Here is a 19,157-nt window from a genome sequence, read left to right on the forward strand (position 1 = left end):
AAAAAGCTCCATGGAATAAATATATTGGCTTAGATAAAGTGTCTTTCATCTGCTCCTCAGCAGTGTGTAAACCTGATATGTCCTGGAAAACAATGATTTCAGAATCTTCCTGAAAAGGGAGGCAACCTAGAACAACTGTCGAAATTTTAGATCCGGGCCCTTGATGGATGTCAAAATGCTGGATCGGTGCTTGAAAGCTAAACCGATTCGCCAGTGTCGCGATCGCTGCCTCCCTTTCAGTGTTTCCCGAAACAGAGTCTTGCCTCAATGCGTGAAGAGAGAACATTAATTGTGATGCAAGCTGACAAGCAGCAAACACGGCAAATGTGTGTTTTCGATACATCAACTGCACGACCGATGGACACCACAAATTGTAAATCCATACCCGACGTGACAGATCATTGTTTATACAATCTATCCACAAGCCCCCTCTCTCTCATATGGATGAAAAATGAACTATTTAAACTGATTACAGGGAAAGCTTTAACTGTATTGAGAGATTCAACACAATAAAGATTTCTTTATCTAAATATCATAAACTCATTTATCCTCCCTGAATCAATAAGGCAATACATCTTATTTTGTTTTCATATATTCTACCCTCCACTGCACTTTATTTAATCTAGGATGTTAAACTTGCAACATGGTTATGGAATATTTTTATAATGGTAAATGATATAATATAGACGGTAGAAAGTCTTGTTTGGATAATCATTTAACCTTGGAAAAAATATGTATTTTTTCTCACAGAGAGAGAGATTATATCTGGTTCTTTATCTATGCAAATAAATTTGTTTTTCTGGTTTGCAATTTAGTACTTTCAGTGTTGACATTTAGTCAGGAAGTGTCGGGTTTTTTTCATAACGCATAATTGCAAATTATGTTGCAATCGTAACTTAATTTAAGATTCTTCCACTGTCGCCACTAAACAGCTCTAGGACCAGCAGGCTGGTTATCCATTATCCTTTCTTAAAAAGGCTGGAAAAGCTGTTTTGCTTCAAGTTAGATAAAGCTGGTATGGATTATGGGGTAACTGTGACTGAGCCCTAAAGTTAGAGAGATCCGGTGTGTGTGTGTTTTTTTTTTCATGGATCCACTGCTTCTGTTAACCACACTTGTGAATGACGTGAGTCAGTCCATTGGAGAAAAGTGTGATGTGCTGATTGGACAAGCCCTGAACGTGAATGGGAGAAAAGATTTGGTGAAGTTCATACTTCATAGGGAAAATAGCTGACCCACAAGCCCAGGGGGCGAGAACATGAACTGAAATTTTGGCATAAGTTTAACCAGTTCACTGAGATCTAGTTTAAAGAAAAACGTATTTTTAACCAAAGGAAACTGGTATGATTTATTTATCTTTCTGTCTCCTTATAAAGAGTCAAGGTCAAACTGCCGTGAACCCGCACGGCCGCAGAACCCCCTCAGCTGCCAGCGCAAATTTCCAGCTCATTACGGGTCTGTGGCTTTTATCGGGTCTGCTGAAGGGTGTCAGGTGTCTGCTCCCTGCTCGGCCTGGGCTCTGGCTCCCCATGGCTTCACACGGCCCGTGAGACAAACTGACAGGCACCAAAGAGGTCTGTTGGAGAATCATGGACACTCCCGCCCCCTTTGGTCCACTTAACACTCGTGCTCGTTATCATGAAGACAGCCCATAGAATGGGACACGAGTGTACATTGTAAGCTGTGATGTTGGGTTGAGTTTAATGATTCCTCTGCATTGTGGCAAAGCAATATCCTTTTCTTCTCTCCAGTCACAGTCTTAGTAGTCTGTTTCTTTATAATTCATCTCTTTTATAGTTTGACTACCTCAATAAATGTTTACTTTTATATATTGGTTACTGCCTTTACATTTTTTTACAGTTAATATTCGTATTGTATCGGCTTTGGAAGTGAGTATTGTAATCTTGTTGTGTGTCACTCAGGGACAGTAAACCTTTCAAACTTGAATATAATACAAGATCCAAGCATATTGTTTCATTACTTGACTGTGAGTTTGTACTGAATGCTCGTGACAACCCCCCACCCAGCAGAATTAAAACAGTTGGTCCATTCAGATAATCCTGCTGCTCAAGGCTAGTATTTTTCCGTCAGCATCACTAATTACAGTCAGTAGTATATAGCTATGGATGTCATTTCAAAAACAATCTGAAGCTAATCGTCTACTTTATTATTTGCATTTCCAGCTTTTTCTTTATTTATTTTGTGGCTAACTGCTGCCCCCCCCCCCCCCCCCCAAAGGTGTGAAGAGTGCGGCTGCGATCCCGCGGGCAGCCTGAATGGCACCTGCCACCCCGAGTCGGGACGGTGCCACTGCAAGGCCTTCGTGCGCGGGGACAGGTGTGACACCTGTGCTGCGGGGGCCAGTCACATGGACGCCAGCAACCAGCTGGGCTGCAGTCAATGTCAGTGCGAAACCTGATGCACCTCTTTGCACTGCTTGTTAAGGTCTCTTAATTCACAACAGGACATGTGCTTTAGCGTTAATGCTACTAAGGCTAATTCCTTACGCCAAGAAGCGTAACTAATCACACTCATTTCATTGAATTTTAATCTGAAACATAATACTTAAAAAAAAAAAAAAAAAAAAAAGAAATGAAATGCTTAGCAGTTTCCTCTAAATCCCGGCACGTATACGACTGGAGGCGACTGGGCCCCTGAGCACCTCGCAGCCTCCTCAGTATGCCAAGTGCTGTCCCTGTCGATATAAAACGTAAAACGTCCTTATGTGCGACAAACATCCCTCGGCTCATTTATGAGGGGGGGATTTGCGAGCACCGCGTGCCCACGGGAGTGGGTGGCCAGTTTGCTCCACCTCCCCTTTTATAGCCTTTAATGTCTGCGCAGTTTGGAGGGAAAAGGGATGGTTAATGTCTGAAGCTATTACCCCACAAATCTGTTTTATTAAGTTAGCATTTTTGCGCATAAAACATGTTTGTTTCAAGGTTTATCCCTGCTCCATTTGTCCCATTTGCTAACATCCTCAATATTTAACCTTGCCACTTACACTTCTAGAGAGATCTGTTTAATCCATGTAACAGCCACAATGAACCATAATGGTATAGATTTGTCTGTTTGTTTTTTTGCCTCACCTCCCCCCGCAACACTGCGATCTTCTCCCAGCTCCGTCTCAGCAGCCGCCCCCTACAGGCCAAGTCTTGAACGCAAGTGCCATCCAGCTGACCTGGAGCCCCCCCGACTCCCCAAATAGCAACATGCTGAAATATGCCCTCCTGCGGGACTCGCACGAGGTTGCCACTCTCCATGCCCAGCACCCGTTCGGTACGCTCCTGCTTCTCTTCGTGCCTAAATCTGACCCCCGTTACTGTGTTTACCTCACACGCTGTCGCAAAAATGCTCTGGGGAGCATTTGCACTGAAATGTCCTCGTTGTGACTTAAAAATGCACCAGCCAGACCACGCATTAGGCATGGCTTCTGTTGGCACCAGGGACCAAGAAATCTCTCTTTGGCGGTTATATGTTTGAACCACCAATGCTGCCACATTACCATGGTAATGACTGTAGTAATGATGATAAAGTTGCATGCCGACTTAATGACATGTCACATATGTATTTTCAAGATGTGAAAAAATAGATTTTCGTTGCCCTATTTACTTAATGCTTAACTGCTCTTGCATAATAAGAGTGTCTTATTTGTATATTTGTCATATTGAAATGATCAGAACCCCAGGTCTTCGTAGACACCGGCCTGTCCCCGTATACCATGTACTCGTACCAGCTGGTGACCAGCAACGTCCGCGGCCACACAAGCAGCGCACGGGTCAGCTACCGCACCCTGGCTGGCATCCCCCTGCCTGAGCATCTCAGCCTGCATCTCATGGGCAGGGCCACGCCCACCAGTGCCACCTTCAACTGGACACGTCCTCGGCACGCCGTCGGCCCAGTCAAAGGCTACATGCTGAGCGCCGTTGCCATGGGTGATCAGGAGGAGCGGGTCCACTACTCTGGGCTTGGTACCGAAGCCACAGCGAGTGGCTTGAGTCCCTTCACCCGCTATAATTTCAGCTTGCGGGCCTGCACCAGTGCCGGCTGCACCCAGAGCAAGCCATTGGGTCTGACTACCCCCCAGGCAGCACCTCAGCTCCAACCTGCACCGCGGGTCAGCACCAATGGGCTGACTCGGCTCTCAGTGACCTGGGACCCCCCAGCACAGCCCAATGGTATGTCAGTAAATACTGCTTCTGAATAAGCTACTCATATCTCATGACCTCAACCTGAGTTAGTGACTGCTAGCGACTATTTAGACGCCAGTCCCTTTTTGTAAGGATCCTCAGACTTCCCAATAGCATATTCATTATGTTTCAGTCCACCTGCCTGGTCACTGCTCCCTTTTCACTTTCACCTTCAACTTTTCCAGTCTTTTCCAGTGCTTTGGATCATCTTGTAATTTAGACAAAATAGGACACATAGCTAGCAGAAGCAGTGATGGTTTTAAATATATGACTCCTATGTGCCATGATACCACTAACTATACTTATTTGAACAAAGCTAGGAATACAATTAATACATTTTAAATGTATGGGGTGCAGGGGTTAGCCAGGGTTCAAGTCTCCCCCTTGGTTCTGTGTTTAGGGGTTTGCATGTTCTCCCCATGTCGATGTGGGGTTTCCCATGGGTACTCTAGCCCCCTCCCAGTCCAAAAATGTTAAGGTGAATTTGTGTTATCAGATTTACTCATAGATATGAATGGTGTGTATAAGAGTGAGAAAGTGGATGGCCATAGGTAGGATGGCGTGGTGGTTCTCGGGTTAGCACTGTCGCCTCATTCTTCTGGAACCAGGTTTCTAGTCTCCGTTGTGTGTGGAGTTTGCATGTTGTCATGGGCTTTCCTCTGGGTACCTGACCCCCCCCCCCCCACACACACACACACACACACTCCAAAAACATGCTGAGGTTAATCGGAGTTACCAAATCGCCTAAAGATGTGCCCTGTGATGGGTTGGTGTCTCATCCTGGGTTGTTCCATTCCTTGCACCCATAGCCTTCAGGTTAGGCTCCAGACCCCCCATGACCCTGAGTGGGACAAGTGGTTACAGAAAATGGAGGGATATGTGGGGTTCCATAACATATCATATTAGGAAGTGGGTAGAATAGTGTTTACCACCTTTTTCCAGTCCCCTGTAAGACATTTGGCGTCTCCTCAGGCGTAATAATCAGGCACGAGCTCTTCATGCGCGGACCTGTGGAGTCCCAGGACCATGGTGCCACCCCCATCCCAGAACGGAGGGTTTTCTCCAGCAGTGGATGGCTCAGTCCGCAGCCAACCCCGGGTGCGAGCAACAAGGGTGCCCTGACCCCACCGCAGAGCAGTGCCACCGTGATGGACCTGGAGCCCTTCTCCACGTATCAGTTCAGGGTGCTGTCAGCCAACATGGCGGGTAGCACGCTCTCTGAATGGGCGACTGGGAAGACGGAAGAGGGGGGTGAGGCCCCATTGAATTTATCCCAGTCAAATTGGTTAAGACTTAATATTTATTATTCCTTCAAATTCTGTTCCTTTGTGGCTTGGCATGCCTCTAGATATCATAATGAATTATGTATAATGGTAATTGTGCAGATATTAAGAGATATTAAGTTCCATTCAAAATCACTGCTTTATTTTTTCCTTCGGTAAATACTGTGTGTGGTGGGTTTGGGGGTAACGATATAATTTTGAATTTGAAAGTGATTATATTCCTTATTAAATTAAAGGTCTGCCCCAAACAGCATTTAAAGCAGTACGAAATAACCGTAAATTATATTTCATGCAGCAAGCTGTGTCTCTGTGGCATGAGGGGGGAAAATAATCCATATATTCTCCCCGTAACTGTATCAGTTTCGGTCATCTGATATGGGAAAAGCCGAGAGCCTCTGATTTCCTTCGCGGAATCGATTTTTCAATACGCGCATATTCAGCAGCGAGAGGCAGAGAACGCCGGTGATCCGGAAGCTGCCTGACAGCTCGCCCGGGAGAGCAGGCGGGAAAATTAACATGGATAGGCTTCCCTGTCCGTCTTTTTTTTTGTCCAGTGTTTTTTTTTCTTTGCACAATGTGCTTAAAAGGAATAAAGAAAAAAGCTTGGCGTGCAGTCTTTAGCTCGGATAACCGCGGCAGCCTCGGTGTGCGCGAGACAGGTGGAAATCCCGGAACCGTTACTGTCAGCCATGTTTCGGGTTCTCTCTCTTCCCAACAATCTGACGTACGTGTGAAATACAAACTTCTATTTACATATTTGCGTATGTTACTCTGACAGAAAGAGTGTGTACTTGGATGTGTTGCACTTCGCGGTTTAAAGCTGTCAGGTACTTTATGGTTTCTTAAAAAGGGTAACATCTGTTTTTTTGAAGGAGGAAAATCTGTTTTTGAAATATACATTTCAAAGTTTTAAAGTGCTGCAGTCGGACGCTAGAGTAGTGAAATAAATGTGCGCGTTGCGTTTTAAAGACGTTTTTAAAAATATAACCACGAGCGACACATGTAATTATCGGGCGGTGGTTTATTAATTTACCCCGGGTCTCCGTGTTTGTGCCCCGCAGAGCCAAGGCACATGCCTACACCTCGGGTAATTCCCATCTCCCCCTCCTCGCTGACGGTCAGCTGGGAAACGCCCAGCAGCAGGGACGCCAGGGGCAAGGTCATGAAGTACGCGGTCCGCCTGCACCGGGAGCAGGCCTTGCACCGGTCCGCGCCGCCTGTCATCTCCACGGTACCGTGCCCCACTTCGCCGCGTTTGACAAATCTTCCCGCATAAATTAAACGACCGTTGAAAAACGAAAACAAAAGCCCCGCGATGCCTTATAATGTCAATATTAATGTACTTTAAGTTCACTCAGAGCTCATTACTCTGTCTGCCAATAAGTGCACAGCAGAAGTGCAGTTTAGCCAGCCAGGCTTGTTGTACATCACCGATACATAATGCATGCTACACAAACAAGACCGCTCTCTTGGTATGTAGGCGCGGTGCTGCCTGCTGGGAAAACCCAAGAAAAGGATGCCCCACCCTAAAATGAATGAGCAGTCCCCAGAATCCATTTTAAAGAGCTATCCTATGCTACCTGTTATTGCCCACAATTCAGTTGATAGAGGTTGTGTACAGGTTTAATCCCATGAAAGATTGGCATGGTATTCCTAAGAGAATCCCATGCATACAGGAGGGCTCATACAGTATAGAATGGTGTCAAGACACTGATTATACAAGCACAATCTGCAACTAATGGCAAAAGCCTTGTCTTAATCTGTAGCCATTAAAATGTTTGTTATTTAGCTAATTATAGTTGTATCTCAAAACAGGCTCACTATATCACTTGCGCTGTGTGGCTCTGCGGGTTAGGAGCCAGGGCCCGTGTCCAGAAGGTCACCTGCTCAAATCCCAAGGCTGGTGGTATAATCATCACCGGTGGGCCCTTGAGCATGCCCCCGCTGCTCAAAGGCTGTCGGATAAATGGCCTGACCCTCTGGTCTGACCCCAAGCTTTGCCCTCACTTGTATATGTGTGTCTCACTGGAGAGTAAGATGGGATATGCGAAGGTTGAAATTAAATTTTATGTGCAATGAATGTGAAGACTTTCTGCTCTATAGCTTATGATGCAGTTCTTTGTTGGCACTCTTCACCTGATAGAGAACATGTTGCTGCTCTTGGTAACTGAAGTGAGCAGAGTAGTTTTTGTGTATGTTACTAATAACAGGGCAAACCTGTACTGGATAGTTGAGGATAGATGGATGACTGACACAATACTGTGATGCTCCTGAGGATGAGCATCAGTGGGATATAAATCCCCTTGTGGTTGCACCGTGTACTGCACCTGCTCCCCAGGCCTGCTGAGGTGCCCCTCTAAATCCCCTTGTGGTCGCACCGTGTACTGCACCTGCTCCCCAGACCTGCTGAGGTGCCCCTCTTTCCCCCTCTGGCAGGTCCTCCGCACCGTGTCCCCAGAGGAGCGGGAGTACACCGTTGAGGGCCTGAGGCCCTACTCAGAGTACAACTTCACAGTGGAGCTGTGCAACAGGCTGGGGTGTGTGGCCAGCCCCCCTGTGACGGGACGCACGCTGCCAGCCGGTAAGCAAGGACGTGCCGATCGCGCCGGGCACTTTCCTGGGCAGTATTCACACTTCTTCACCAGTTTTGATGGTGAATAACGGAGATAACTGATGGCATAGCTGACATAAAATATAAACCTTCCCTCTACTGTACTTCTCTTAAAGTGAAAGTTAGATAAGTAAGTGTATCTTTTAGATATAAGTGTGATTGATGGAGTTGTTGGAGTGTGGTTCAGCGAGGCTGTGGTTGTGATCAGAAAGTCAGTATTTCCAAGGTCAGGGGGGTGCTGTCAATGTTGGTCTGTAACACCCGAAATACCGCATGGACTGCCCAACCCCGCTCTCTTAGCTGTATGTTGCTTTGGATAGAAGTGCCTGTTAAAAAAATAAAATGTTATTTTTTTTATCGTATTATATGCTTAACCAGGGCACACTTTTCATTACAGATAAGTGGTCAATTGAAGGGTTTTTTTTGTTTCTTTAGTATTTTAATTAACTGAATTGCCTAGTGTCTGTTTAAACCTCCCCCACCCCCAGTTGTTGTTCAGGGTTTAGCGTTAATGACAAACTGGTTTTAATTGCACCGGAATTCCCAGGGCTGGTGTGTAACGTCAGTCCGCCTGTTGGGACTTGTAGTGTGTGCCAGTTACTCCACAGAACGATGTCAGTGTCTCCAAAAGAGTTATTAACAAGACCTTGATGTGTTTCTGTTCCTTATGTAGTGACTGATGTAACGTCTGGGCTTCCCTAAGATGAGCGACTGCGTGTAATCATTTGCTTAATTGTTATATTTGTTTTTTATTTCAAAGTCCTTCTGGGATTTAAAGAACAGTTTAAAAAATCAATCACACTAAAATGTTAGCATTAAGCACTGTGACAAGCCTCTCTGACCACATCTTAATTTCAGAAGACAGTATGATTTTGCAGGTAGTTCTAAGAGATCAAGAGAATATCAGCAGTGTAGAAAAAATGGAAGTGAGTCAATAAATCAACACTTTTGTTTGAGTGCCATTTACTTCGTTGTGCATATTTTGTTGTTTGAAAGGTTTGTTTTGTTTAGTACTGAAATGCATTGATCTGAGAATCTGGGTCTTATGTATGTATATGAGTTTTGATTTCTGTACAATTTAAAATAATTAATAAATATTATATAGAGTCAATGTTTTGTTGGCATCCCATCCAAGTTGTTCTCCAGTCCTGTGTCGTACACTTCATGGATAGGCCTCATGTTATGGAAGGCAGTTAAGAAGAGATGGATGGATAGGTGATGAGAATTGCAGTCTTCTGCTATATTATGCCAAATAGTAGGTATGACTAGTGTTGGATGGTATGTCGGTTCTTACCGAAAACTGCTTTATATTATTGTCATGATATGAATTATTGGTTTAAATAGCCTACACAACAATCGGAAAGTGGTGCAGCTGGAAACCGTTTAGGGGGGGACCTTTTTCACTGCCGCACCGCTAAAAATGTACCGTGAAAGATCAGAAACGGAAGATATACAGTAGCTGACGCTGGAGTTGAAAATAATGAGACACTTGGGTTGTCAAAAAATTGATTCTCAGATACTAATCGATATTAAAAATGATTAGATACTCATTTTCTCAATTATTGATACCAACAGTGCGGTTTTCGCCTCAATCGCCACACTTCACACAGTCACACAGCTCCTCCCCTCCTCTCAATAGCCGCTGAATGCATTTGCGCTGGTTAGCACACATATACCGAGTTGGCCGAACATGGCATATTCTGCAGTTGCAGGCACTTCACAAGCTGCTTTAGTATATAAAAAAAAATAATGCAAAAGTGCCGTTTGGAAGTATTTTGCAGATGAGCATGGAAAGGCTAAGGGTGTCAATAAGCCTCTAAGCAAATGGTGCTACAAAGTTGTGGCGACAAAGTCAAGTAGCACTTCAAACCTGGCGAAGCATCTTAAAGACCGACATCCTGGTCTTTATGAGAAATTCCGCGAGGTCAGTAAAGCTCGCGTTCCAGCAACACTGAACTATTAAACACAACATGGGTCTTGAGTAGGGTGTCCCCCAGGGCGGGGGTCCCTCTGTTCTACAGAGACACCCCCGCCCCTGTGTCCCCACCGGTCCCCACGCCTGCCCGAGATGCTTTTTCTCCGGATGCACCGATTGCACTTTTCTTGCCCAATCCCCATTACCATTTTTTTGGTATCGGCTGATACCCTGAGAACAGCAAATACATACAAAAATCACATTTTCTTTACCTCAAAACTTTATCACAACAAACTCTTATTAAACTTTACAAATTCAAATAAATTAAAAGAACAAGACACCTTATTTAAGCATTAATGGCAAGTTTCTCTTTATGAACAGAAGCATTTCTGCCTTGTCACCTGAAATTCTATTTCTCGTCTCATCTATCACATGTCCAGCCAAGCTAAACAAGAGTTCACTCTCAACACTTCAACTACAGAAAACGGCTGGTCATCCAGTGCCATGAATTCCATAATTTTCCTCATAATTTCTTTGCTCTTTTCACTGCTTATACCAACGAAAGACAGCAGACTGCTGGCTCGTAGATGGCTTCGAACATGCTTTGCTAGCAGCTTTCGCTTTGCTAGCTTCTTCAAACTCAGCGTGTTCACTGGGTTGACGTGTTTTTAAATGTCTAATTAAATTTGGTGTGTTAAATGTCTTTGTATTGGTTCCCCCACGGTGTACCTGGCCCTTACACTTGCTGCAGATAGCGAATTTTGCGTCTGCTTTGCTCATGCTGAAGAATTTTCAAATTATGGACATTTTTGCGTGTCTGAAAGTATGCGCCACTGCGCGTATGATTAATTGCACATATAATTTATTGCGCATGCGCAAGATCGGTTCGTAATTGGAAATACGTGAGGCTGAAAATCGGCCCATTCCGATCGCTGGCCGATCGATCGGTGTATCGTTAGTCTTGAGGCATCTCTTGAAGGTGGAAAATTTGAGCTGATTCCCCCTCTCTCCCACCCATTTTTAGTACTGAAATTTGCATGGAGGATCCAGAGTGGGTCGCCATTTCCTTCCTGCTCTCCCCCATTTGTTTCCCCCCGTCGCGTCCTTTGGCATAATATGATGCCTCCCTCTCGTCATGTCCAGAGCTGCAGTAGGGGTGCAGCCCCCCTTCATCTCTCACTCCCCCTTCCTCTGTTTGTGTATTAATCCTCCCTCTGTCTTCCTGCTTCGGGTCGCCTTCCTCGGCATGTAGCCCTACCCCCCTTGGCCCGGACAATCCGTCAGTCAGCGCCACCCTCACCTCTCTGCTTGCCCCACCCGCAACACTCACGAAAAATCCGTTGCATGGCGGTAAAAACAATTTACTGTTAATTATGGTGGGGGGGGGGTGCACTCCACAGTCGCCATGAATCACGAGCCACTTCTAGAGATTTATAAGGAATATGTAAGTAGAATGAATTAGTAGGGTTTAATAACACAGAAACAAATCACAGGAGGTGCCAGTGAGCTCTAATTGATACACTGGGACATGAGTGGCGTGAATCAGTCTGCTGCTTAATGGCACCACCATATCTTACCCGACTTACACAGGTGGTCAGTGAGCTTGTCTGTGTTCTTACAATATCGTGTGTGGTGGATTTCCAACATTGAAATATACCATTCATGCATATTAGGAGGGTAACGTATTTGTACCCAAATTTTTGGTATGGGTCTTTCTGTTCGGTATGCATAAGTACCGAACAAATGCAGCAAATGTGGAACTTTTGTGTGTTTCCCCCCAAGTTCGGAATGGGCCGAATGGAGCCGTGCCATTACGCAAGCACGCCTTTTTATGGCGAACATACTGTAGATAAACCAGTACACAAAGACCCGCACAGTACAGGTATTTTTTTAAAAGCTGCACCATAATGGATATTTATTTTGTTAAACTTGTGGGTAGGCCGGGAAATACCTTGGATGGGATGTTATTTCTTTATTTTTTTCTGATTTGTTTGTTTATTTGTTATTTATTATTACAGTCGACTTTAAAATCTATGTAATATCAGGGATGACAAGCCTCTGTTGGTTATAATTGGCTAGATTGTCATTATTTCAGCATAACTCTGTTACAAGGATGATATTTCAGAGTGTCTGGTAAGTACAAATGGATGGTTTCTCCACGCATTTATTTTTTGTGCGTAATTAAATTCTCATCAAGCTGAGCCCGGAAACGGATTGCCTGCACTGGCTCTCCGGGAGCTGCTTGGGCTGTCATTCGTAATACAGGTGTCTGTACCAGCTCCACCCTCTGTGCTTCTCCGTCCGCACCGGCGAACAAACAAGCAGCCGCAGCCTGTTAGCTGTTAGCCTGTCTCAATTCCCCGCCACGAGCCCACGTCAACATCCAGCATCCCGCCTCCCATTAGCCGGATCCAGCGCCTTTGCCAGGATTTAATGTTGATGATGGCGATTTGTCTGGTTTTTACCTAGCCTTTATGACTGTTTTCGTACGCAGTGCACATCGCTGTTATATCGATGCGCCATTAAAGAGAATTACCATCTGTTCGACGGAAAAAGGCGGCATCTGTTTTCCAGTATTTTTTTAAGAGTTATTTTGTATTATCCTAGATAACAAACAGCTGAAATGAATGGTTGTCATTTAAAGTTGCTCCAAGTACCAGTCTGCTTAATGGTAATAGTGTATTAATTTTATCTTTTTCCCGCGTTTATGATTTTCAAGCCCTTTGGGTGTGCGGCTGTCGCTAACAATTGGGGCATAATTCATTCATTTAAACAACTTTTCAAGTAGTGCCTCAAATGGCTTTTTGATTTGATTTGACTTAAGAGTGAAAGCATTTGTTTCCTGTGTCACACTTGAAGAGGCGATAATTCAGGGTTTGTTTGATTCTTTAACAATTGAAAAGTGGCAGATTTAGTACAGTTTGATTAGTACTCACAAATGTGTGTATATGTATATGTGTATATGTATGTGTTAGTGTGTGTGTCCGGATAAATATCTGTGTTAAGTACTAGTGTTTAGGTCCCCTGTGTCAGGCTGATTAGCTATCTAATTTTAATGTCATTAATTAGACACCTGGTGCTGTAGAGTTTAGGTTTGTCCAAACCTGTCTGTGTCAGTTACCTGAGATGAGAGTTAATAAACAGATAAAACAGTAGAAACTGAAAACAATATATAGAGATGTTACTACCTCTTACTCACTTACAGTATATGCGTTTAGGCAGGTGTGTGTCGGGTTGGAAATTTACCCGGGCTCCAGCCACCACTTCTGCTTGAAGGTTCTGTCTCCAGATATTTTGAGTGCGGTTTCAGACATGGCTGCCTTTTTGGCCATGTGGCTGGCATCGTGAAAATCTTTTCATGGCTGACCGTAAAAATGTGCAGATCGATAATGGAATATTGTATTTTTTCAATCATAATGTTTCATTTTGGGAATAGATTCTAACGTTAAAATTCCATTATTTTTTTTTCTTTGCCTGGTGATTTAAATGTTTATAATATTATAGGGAGCAGGACATGAGCTATTACCAGTAATAAGGGGAAGCCTTTCAGGGGCTCAGAAAGTATCTCCCCCCCCCCCCCACAAATTTTATTGCGGGTTGGGCCAGCATCAAATATTGGTGTCAGTATCAGGACACCAAAGTTGGTATTACTTGCCATCGGATTGGAAAAAAAATCTGTGGTATAGTCCATCCCTAGCCAACAATGCGATTTTGATATCGGGTAGCAGCGTTAGCCCGTGGTGTTTAAAGGAGACTTAAATAATCACTCTTATTAGAAAATCAGGTGTGATTTCTTAACTATATTGCTGCTATTACAACCGCAACACTGTATATAGCAAATTAGCTGAATCAGGCTAGGCATATTTTTCCCCAGGAAGGGTTAGACAATTATGCAGAAATCAATACTTTTCTTGTTGCAGAAATAAGTATTACACTCCATTTAAGAAGATGTTGACCTCACGGTTCATAAAAAGGTCCAGTCGCATAAAATGCGTAAACACTCGGCCTTGCTTCTAATTGTTCCTGGATGTTTCTCTGTGATTTAGCTGCTGGGCATTTCCCGGTGATTTAGTTCATTCATTAACATGTTGAAGGCGATATTAACCTTTTTGTCGGACTGTTAACCTTGTTGTCGAAACACGGGGCGAGATGCAGCGGCTGAGGAGGAAGGGGGGGCGGGGGGTGTTAGGAAGGCTCCCGCTTGGGGTCTTGCTGAGGTTTGAGTACGGCAAGTGCTTGAGCCCTCACCCTGCAGAATGCTTTAATGGGAATCAATTAAATTAGCAGAAAACAATGCAGGGCGGAGCTTTGTAATGATGAGGGGGAGGGAAAGGAGGGTAAGTTGGCTGCCTCCTTTGTGATTCTGCTCTCAGTGGCTCACTTTCCATTGTCAGCCCGGCACCTTCATTTTATATTCCCGTTTTGTGAAGAGGCCACTCCCAAATGGCCCTTTGAGCATGTGGACATCCCAGTAGCCACTCTCTCTCCCCCCATATCAATATGGCCGCCCACCCCAGGTAATTCACTCATTAATGGGTCGTTGTTTCTGTCAGCTACATGAGGAAGGAAATGGGAGGGGGGGGGACTTTAAATGAAATTATTCATTCTTCTGAAGGCTTTGCCAGCAGAGCCACCAGTTTAGCAATTCCTGTTGTATTCCAGTCTTGCTTTTTTTTCTTAATGGGGGGAAAAAATGAAACATTTAATATCTTTAAAGGGATTGCGCGAAAATCCTAATGAATCGGCGGGAGAATTTAAAATGATATCAGACTTTCAATTATATGGACTGAAGTGATATTGATTGAGCGTAATTTATGGCGTGTGTGCAGAGAGAGGTTTGAGAAGACAACATGTCCATTTTCCATTTAAGCTTTTTATTAGTTCCCTTCCTGAGGACGGTTCGGCCCTCAGAGTGGACTAAATGCACGTAAGATGTGTCAGGCTGGGGTAATTTACTTCCTCTCACTATATATTGGGGAGCCATTTAGATCATTACCCCTGCATGTGTGTATGTGTGGAGTGACTATAAATGTAGATTTTTCTTCCCCCCTCTTCCATATTACCATTCTTGCCTTTTTATCCCTCTTTTCATGTTAGCTCCAGCAGGATTAAGTCCTCCTAAATTAAAGGGATTGAACGTGTCAGTGATGGAGGTGTCCTGGGAGCCACCGCGAGACCTGAATGGGCCCCCCCCTCTCTATCAGGTGGAGAGGCTGGACCCGTCGCTCTCTGATCCACACTCGCCCGTCGCCCACGGCACCCGGTTCCCGGGCCATGGCTACTTTCTGTTCCCCAACACCACGCTCCCACTCGACGCCTACTTCACAGGTTTGCCATGTTTTCAGTATTTAAACTTCGATCGTTTAGCGTTTTCATGACTATCTGACTTCCAGTGAAACTGTTGCAAGCCCAAAGCTCAAGCACCTGACAACTGGAACAAAACGTGAATATAAAAAAAAAAATAATAAATACATGTTATAAGGGTTGGGGTTCAGAAGGTCATTATCTTGCATCAAGTGTCTCCAGAAGGTCGCCGGTTCAAACCCAGCCTCAGCACATCTGCGGGTCCTTGAGCAAGGCCCTTAACCCCCAGCTCCCTGGGCGCCCCAACAGGTGGCTGCCCTTCGCAGACAGCTTACTCTACAAAGAGCAAGTTGAGGGAGGTGTAAAGACAATTTCCCCACAGGGATCAATAAAGTATCATTTATTATTATTATTATTATTATTATATAACTACCTGTTGTCCCACTTAAGCACCAGCAGCCTAAATAAACCAACCAATTAGACGTCTTGTAGAATTCCTTAAGTACAATTCAACTCTGTAGTAGAAAATGTTAAGCTATGCAGGTTAAAGCCAGCCTGTAAACTTTGCTGTCTGCGGAATACATTGGGGAGGATCCTTCGCAGTGATTTGAAGCATCAGTAAATATGGTTTTATTTGTTTCAGTTGGTGGCTTGGCATCATGCTAGCGCAGATAGTGTTTCAGGCAGTTTTGTGTGATTTACAGTGGGTAGCTTGCACCTCCGCGGGCTTGGTGACGTGAACCACACGAACGGCAGTGTGAGTCACTGTATTTACCAGAGAAAAATAGAGAGCGATGGGGCTTGTGTCACTGATGTGCCTGATTTGACTAATGAGTAGTTAGTCTGAGATGCAGAGTGGGCATGGTTGTTCCAGGAGAGATTGAGGGACAAGCCCCTCTACTCACCTGTGATCAGTGTATTTCTGTGTGTGAGGTAGAGAGTGACCCAGAGGTATGGTCCAGCTCTTTTGGGTTTATCTTTTGGTCATTTTTGTTAGAGAGCAAAACTGTTGTTTCTGTGCATTCATTCAGCCTGCCTATCTGATAAATCTCAAGGTTTCCAAAAACATTTTCCACTCCCACCCTCTGATTCCTACCCTGAAGGTCAAGTTCGTAGCAGCTACACCTGGGGAAACTCCTTGGTTCACAATTACTTTGCACAAAAAAAAAGTCACTCTGTAGTTGCAGTGAATTCCTCTTTGCGGCAAGCAAATCAGGCCGAATCGCTGATGCTTCATCTTCTTTTTTGTGTCAGAAATGGCCATAAATATCACAAAATCGGGCGTTATTTGTATTAAAAGAAGCTATTTGTACACCTGCCTTTGGGAGTTAGGGACGTTAAATTGCTTTTTGAGAAACGTGCATATAAATGGGGAACACTTTCTGACCTTGCAGTTTTAGAAAATGAATGGCCATTTCCACCGTAACTCTATTAACATTTAGCACCGCAATTTCCCGTTTTCCTTAAATAATGACAAACGGATAAATCTTTATAAATCAAGTCCTAAGTTGAGTTCAGCTCTTCCCTAATTGATCAATGGACGCAGTCACTTGGAGAGCTCGTCCTTGGGCCCGCTTGGGTTATAAATGGGCACTAACTAATGAAGGCGAGGAGCGAAAGGGGCCGGCTGTGGCCCCACCCGGTGGCCCTGTTTTCATGTGTCCAGCCTTTCCTGGGAATATGAGAACCCTGCACTCTGCTCTATTCATCCGTTTTCCTCCGGAGTGCGTCGCGGGATGGCTGAGGTGTCGTCGCTTCACATTCACCTGTTCACCTTTTATCCAGGCCGTGTTTTATGTTTGTAGATGAACCTTGGCCATGTCCGTAATCCCTCTGCTTCCCACCCAGTTAATCAACCGCCCGCTAATTAAAATGGTTCTTAATTACTCCTATTATCACTTTAATTATTTAAGAATGCAAACCTTCATTACAAACCATATAGAAAATGTCTAAAGGAATTTTGGGCTCAAGTTTCCTTATACAATACTTATAAAAGTATTATCTTAAACTTTACAGACCAAGGGTCTTCAACCATTTTTACAGTGATAGCTACTTCAACAAAGAAAATAATTTGGGGATAGATTAATTTGATGGCAACAGTATTATTTGTCGCTCATATGCATGTATAAGCAAAATACAAATAAACTAGATCAACGTAATTGATCCTATTCAGAAAACATGTTTGGCAGGGTACTCTTTGGCTGGCTTAGGTCGCCACTGTCGTGGACCTTAATTCTGTATTTTAAAATTCTTGGGCTTATAGTAGTTTGAATCTTGTGACCTCAAATACTGAAATCAAATACTTTGGACTTTAAAGCTCAAATTGTGCTGTTATTCTGACAAGATCAGATTGTTGCATTTTGTTAGGTGTACAGTGGTGATGGTAATGCAGCATAACAAACATTAACAGTAAAACAGATTGACATCACTTATATAATACATGCGCTGTATATTGTGGTGACTGCGTGTGCATATTCTCCCTCTGTTCCTTCCAGACTCCAAAGGCACGCAACAGGAGAATTGATGGTTCTGAATTGCCCACAATGTGTGATTGTGTGCTTTGAGATGGAGTGGCATCCTATCAAGGGGGATTTTCCTTGTGCTTTGTACTGACTGGGATTGGCTCCAAGCCCTCTTGCAATATGACTGCGATAATCGACTGGTCGATTGATATTCTTCAATTGTTTGAATGAGTAGAAGAACTTAAATGTGTGTCACACCAGTTATCTCTGGAGAACCAAAAGATGATTAGGCCATAAATTTTTTACCATGTCATATATTTTTTGTCTCGTTTTGAAGAGATTTTTCTCGTGCATACATACATGCTATAGACCATGTAAAGATGTTAGCATGGCAGTCTGAAGCTGACAAGACATTTTCCTTCTCTGCAATTACTTGAATTAAGAGAAAAAAACTGAAACCCAGCAGAGAAGCTTCCAGCCCTGCCTGCTATTGTAGTAAGAAATGTTAAATGATACAAATTATTTTCCTTAATTAATATGATTGATTGTCAAACCGCTTCAGTCAGTGGAAAGTAGAGGAAAACTTTGTACAGACACCATTAGTTTTTCCCCATTTAAAGATTAATCATGAAGAGCGCTGGCTCTTTAATTCTGTAATTTGTATATTTAATGGGGTGCTACAGAATCTATGACAGTAATTAGCACTTGCTGAAAACTCATTAATACGCAACAGCTTGATTAATGCGGCAATAATGCTAACATGACTGAAGTTATTCAGGTTATGTACTAAGCAGATTATAGCCAAACTGTCCTGTTTGTTTTGCTTATGGTGGGTATAATATCCTAACGCAGAATAAATAAAAACGAAAATTTGTCTTAACAGAGTCAGACAGCTTCTTAGTGTTATTTGTCTAGAAAGTGATAAAGAAATAGGAGTGTTTGTCTTGTTCCCAGTTAATCATTCCTCTAAAGAAATGTTGATTAAAAATTTGAAAACCTTCTAGGGTAGGTGCTTGTTAGGGCTTCATGTAATATTATTTTATTATGACCATTTTTATTATGCCTACGCACAGAGAATACATTTCTACCTGGATATTGGGTGGTCAAGGTGTCCAGAAAGGCTTCCTTTTTAGACCCAACAAAAACCTTTTGGGTGCCAGATGCCGGCCATTACAGTTTTGTCCTCCAGTTGGCGCTGTCTGTCCTGCATGGCTGTATGTAGTGTGTACGGAACCTGATTGTTTGTGTGTGGAGCATACTCAGTAATCACCCTGTCTTCAAGGAAACTAAATACTGCCACACTGAGCGCAATATATATGAGAGTAAATTGAAATAATTATATTTCACAGTGATGGATAATTAATTTGCGTTAGCTATATTAGACATATTATT

At 43.7% G+C, this 19,157-nt stretch overlaps 1 protein-coding gene and 1 long non-coding RNA gene across 14 annotated transcripts in view; one reads left to right on the forward strand and one right to left on the reverse strand.

Annotated features, from left to right (window-relative positions):
* Positions 1–19,157, forward strand: part of ush2a (Usher syndrome 2A (autosomal recessive, mild)) — a 199,405-nt gene that overhangs the window by 40,781 nt on the left and 139,467 nt on the right. For 11 of the 13 annotated variants that reach the window (XR_011982524.1, XM_072699000.1, XM_072698989.1 and 8 more), the window contains 7 exons: positions 2,239–2,402; positions 3,121–3,279; positions 3,681–4,178; positions 5,163–5,441; positions 6,535–6,704; positions 7,910–8,054; positions 15,097–15,327. Coding sequence is in view for 12 of the 13 variants with exons in the window: in XM_072699000.1 (XP_072555101.1) it covers positions 2,239–2,402; positions 3,121–3,279; positions 3,681–4,178; positions 5,163–5,441; positions 6,535–6,704; positions 7,910–8,054; positions 15,097–15,327 (1,646 nt within the window). In the remaining variant the exon portion in view is untranslated. The remainder of the gene's footprint in view (positions 1–2,238; positions 2,403–3,120; positions 3,280–3,680; positions 4,179–5,162; positions 5,442–6,534; positions 6,705–7,909; positions 8,055–15,096; positions 15,328–19,157) is intronic. The other 2 variants (XM_072698999.1, XM_072698997.1) reach the window with 2 other exon arrangements.
* LOC140578388 (uncharacterized) lies at positions 2,613–6,640 on the reverse strand. Its single transcript, XR_011982525.1, has 4 exons — positions 6,507–6,640; positions 5,123–5,420; positions 4,927–5,031; positions 2,613–2,695 (listed from the first exon to the last, which is right to left on the reverse strand). It is a non-coding gene; the product is annotated as an uncharacterized lncRNA (long non-coding RNA).

This window comes from Paramormyrops kingsleyae, chromosome 14 (assembly GCF_048594095.1).
Source record: "Paramormyrops kingsleyae isolate MSU_618 chromosome 14, PKINGS_0.4, whole genome shotgun sequence".
Lineage (NCBI taxonomy): Eukaryota > Metazoa > Chordata > Actinopteri > Osteoglossiformes > Mormyridae > Paramormyrops > Paramormyrops kingsleyae.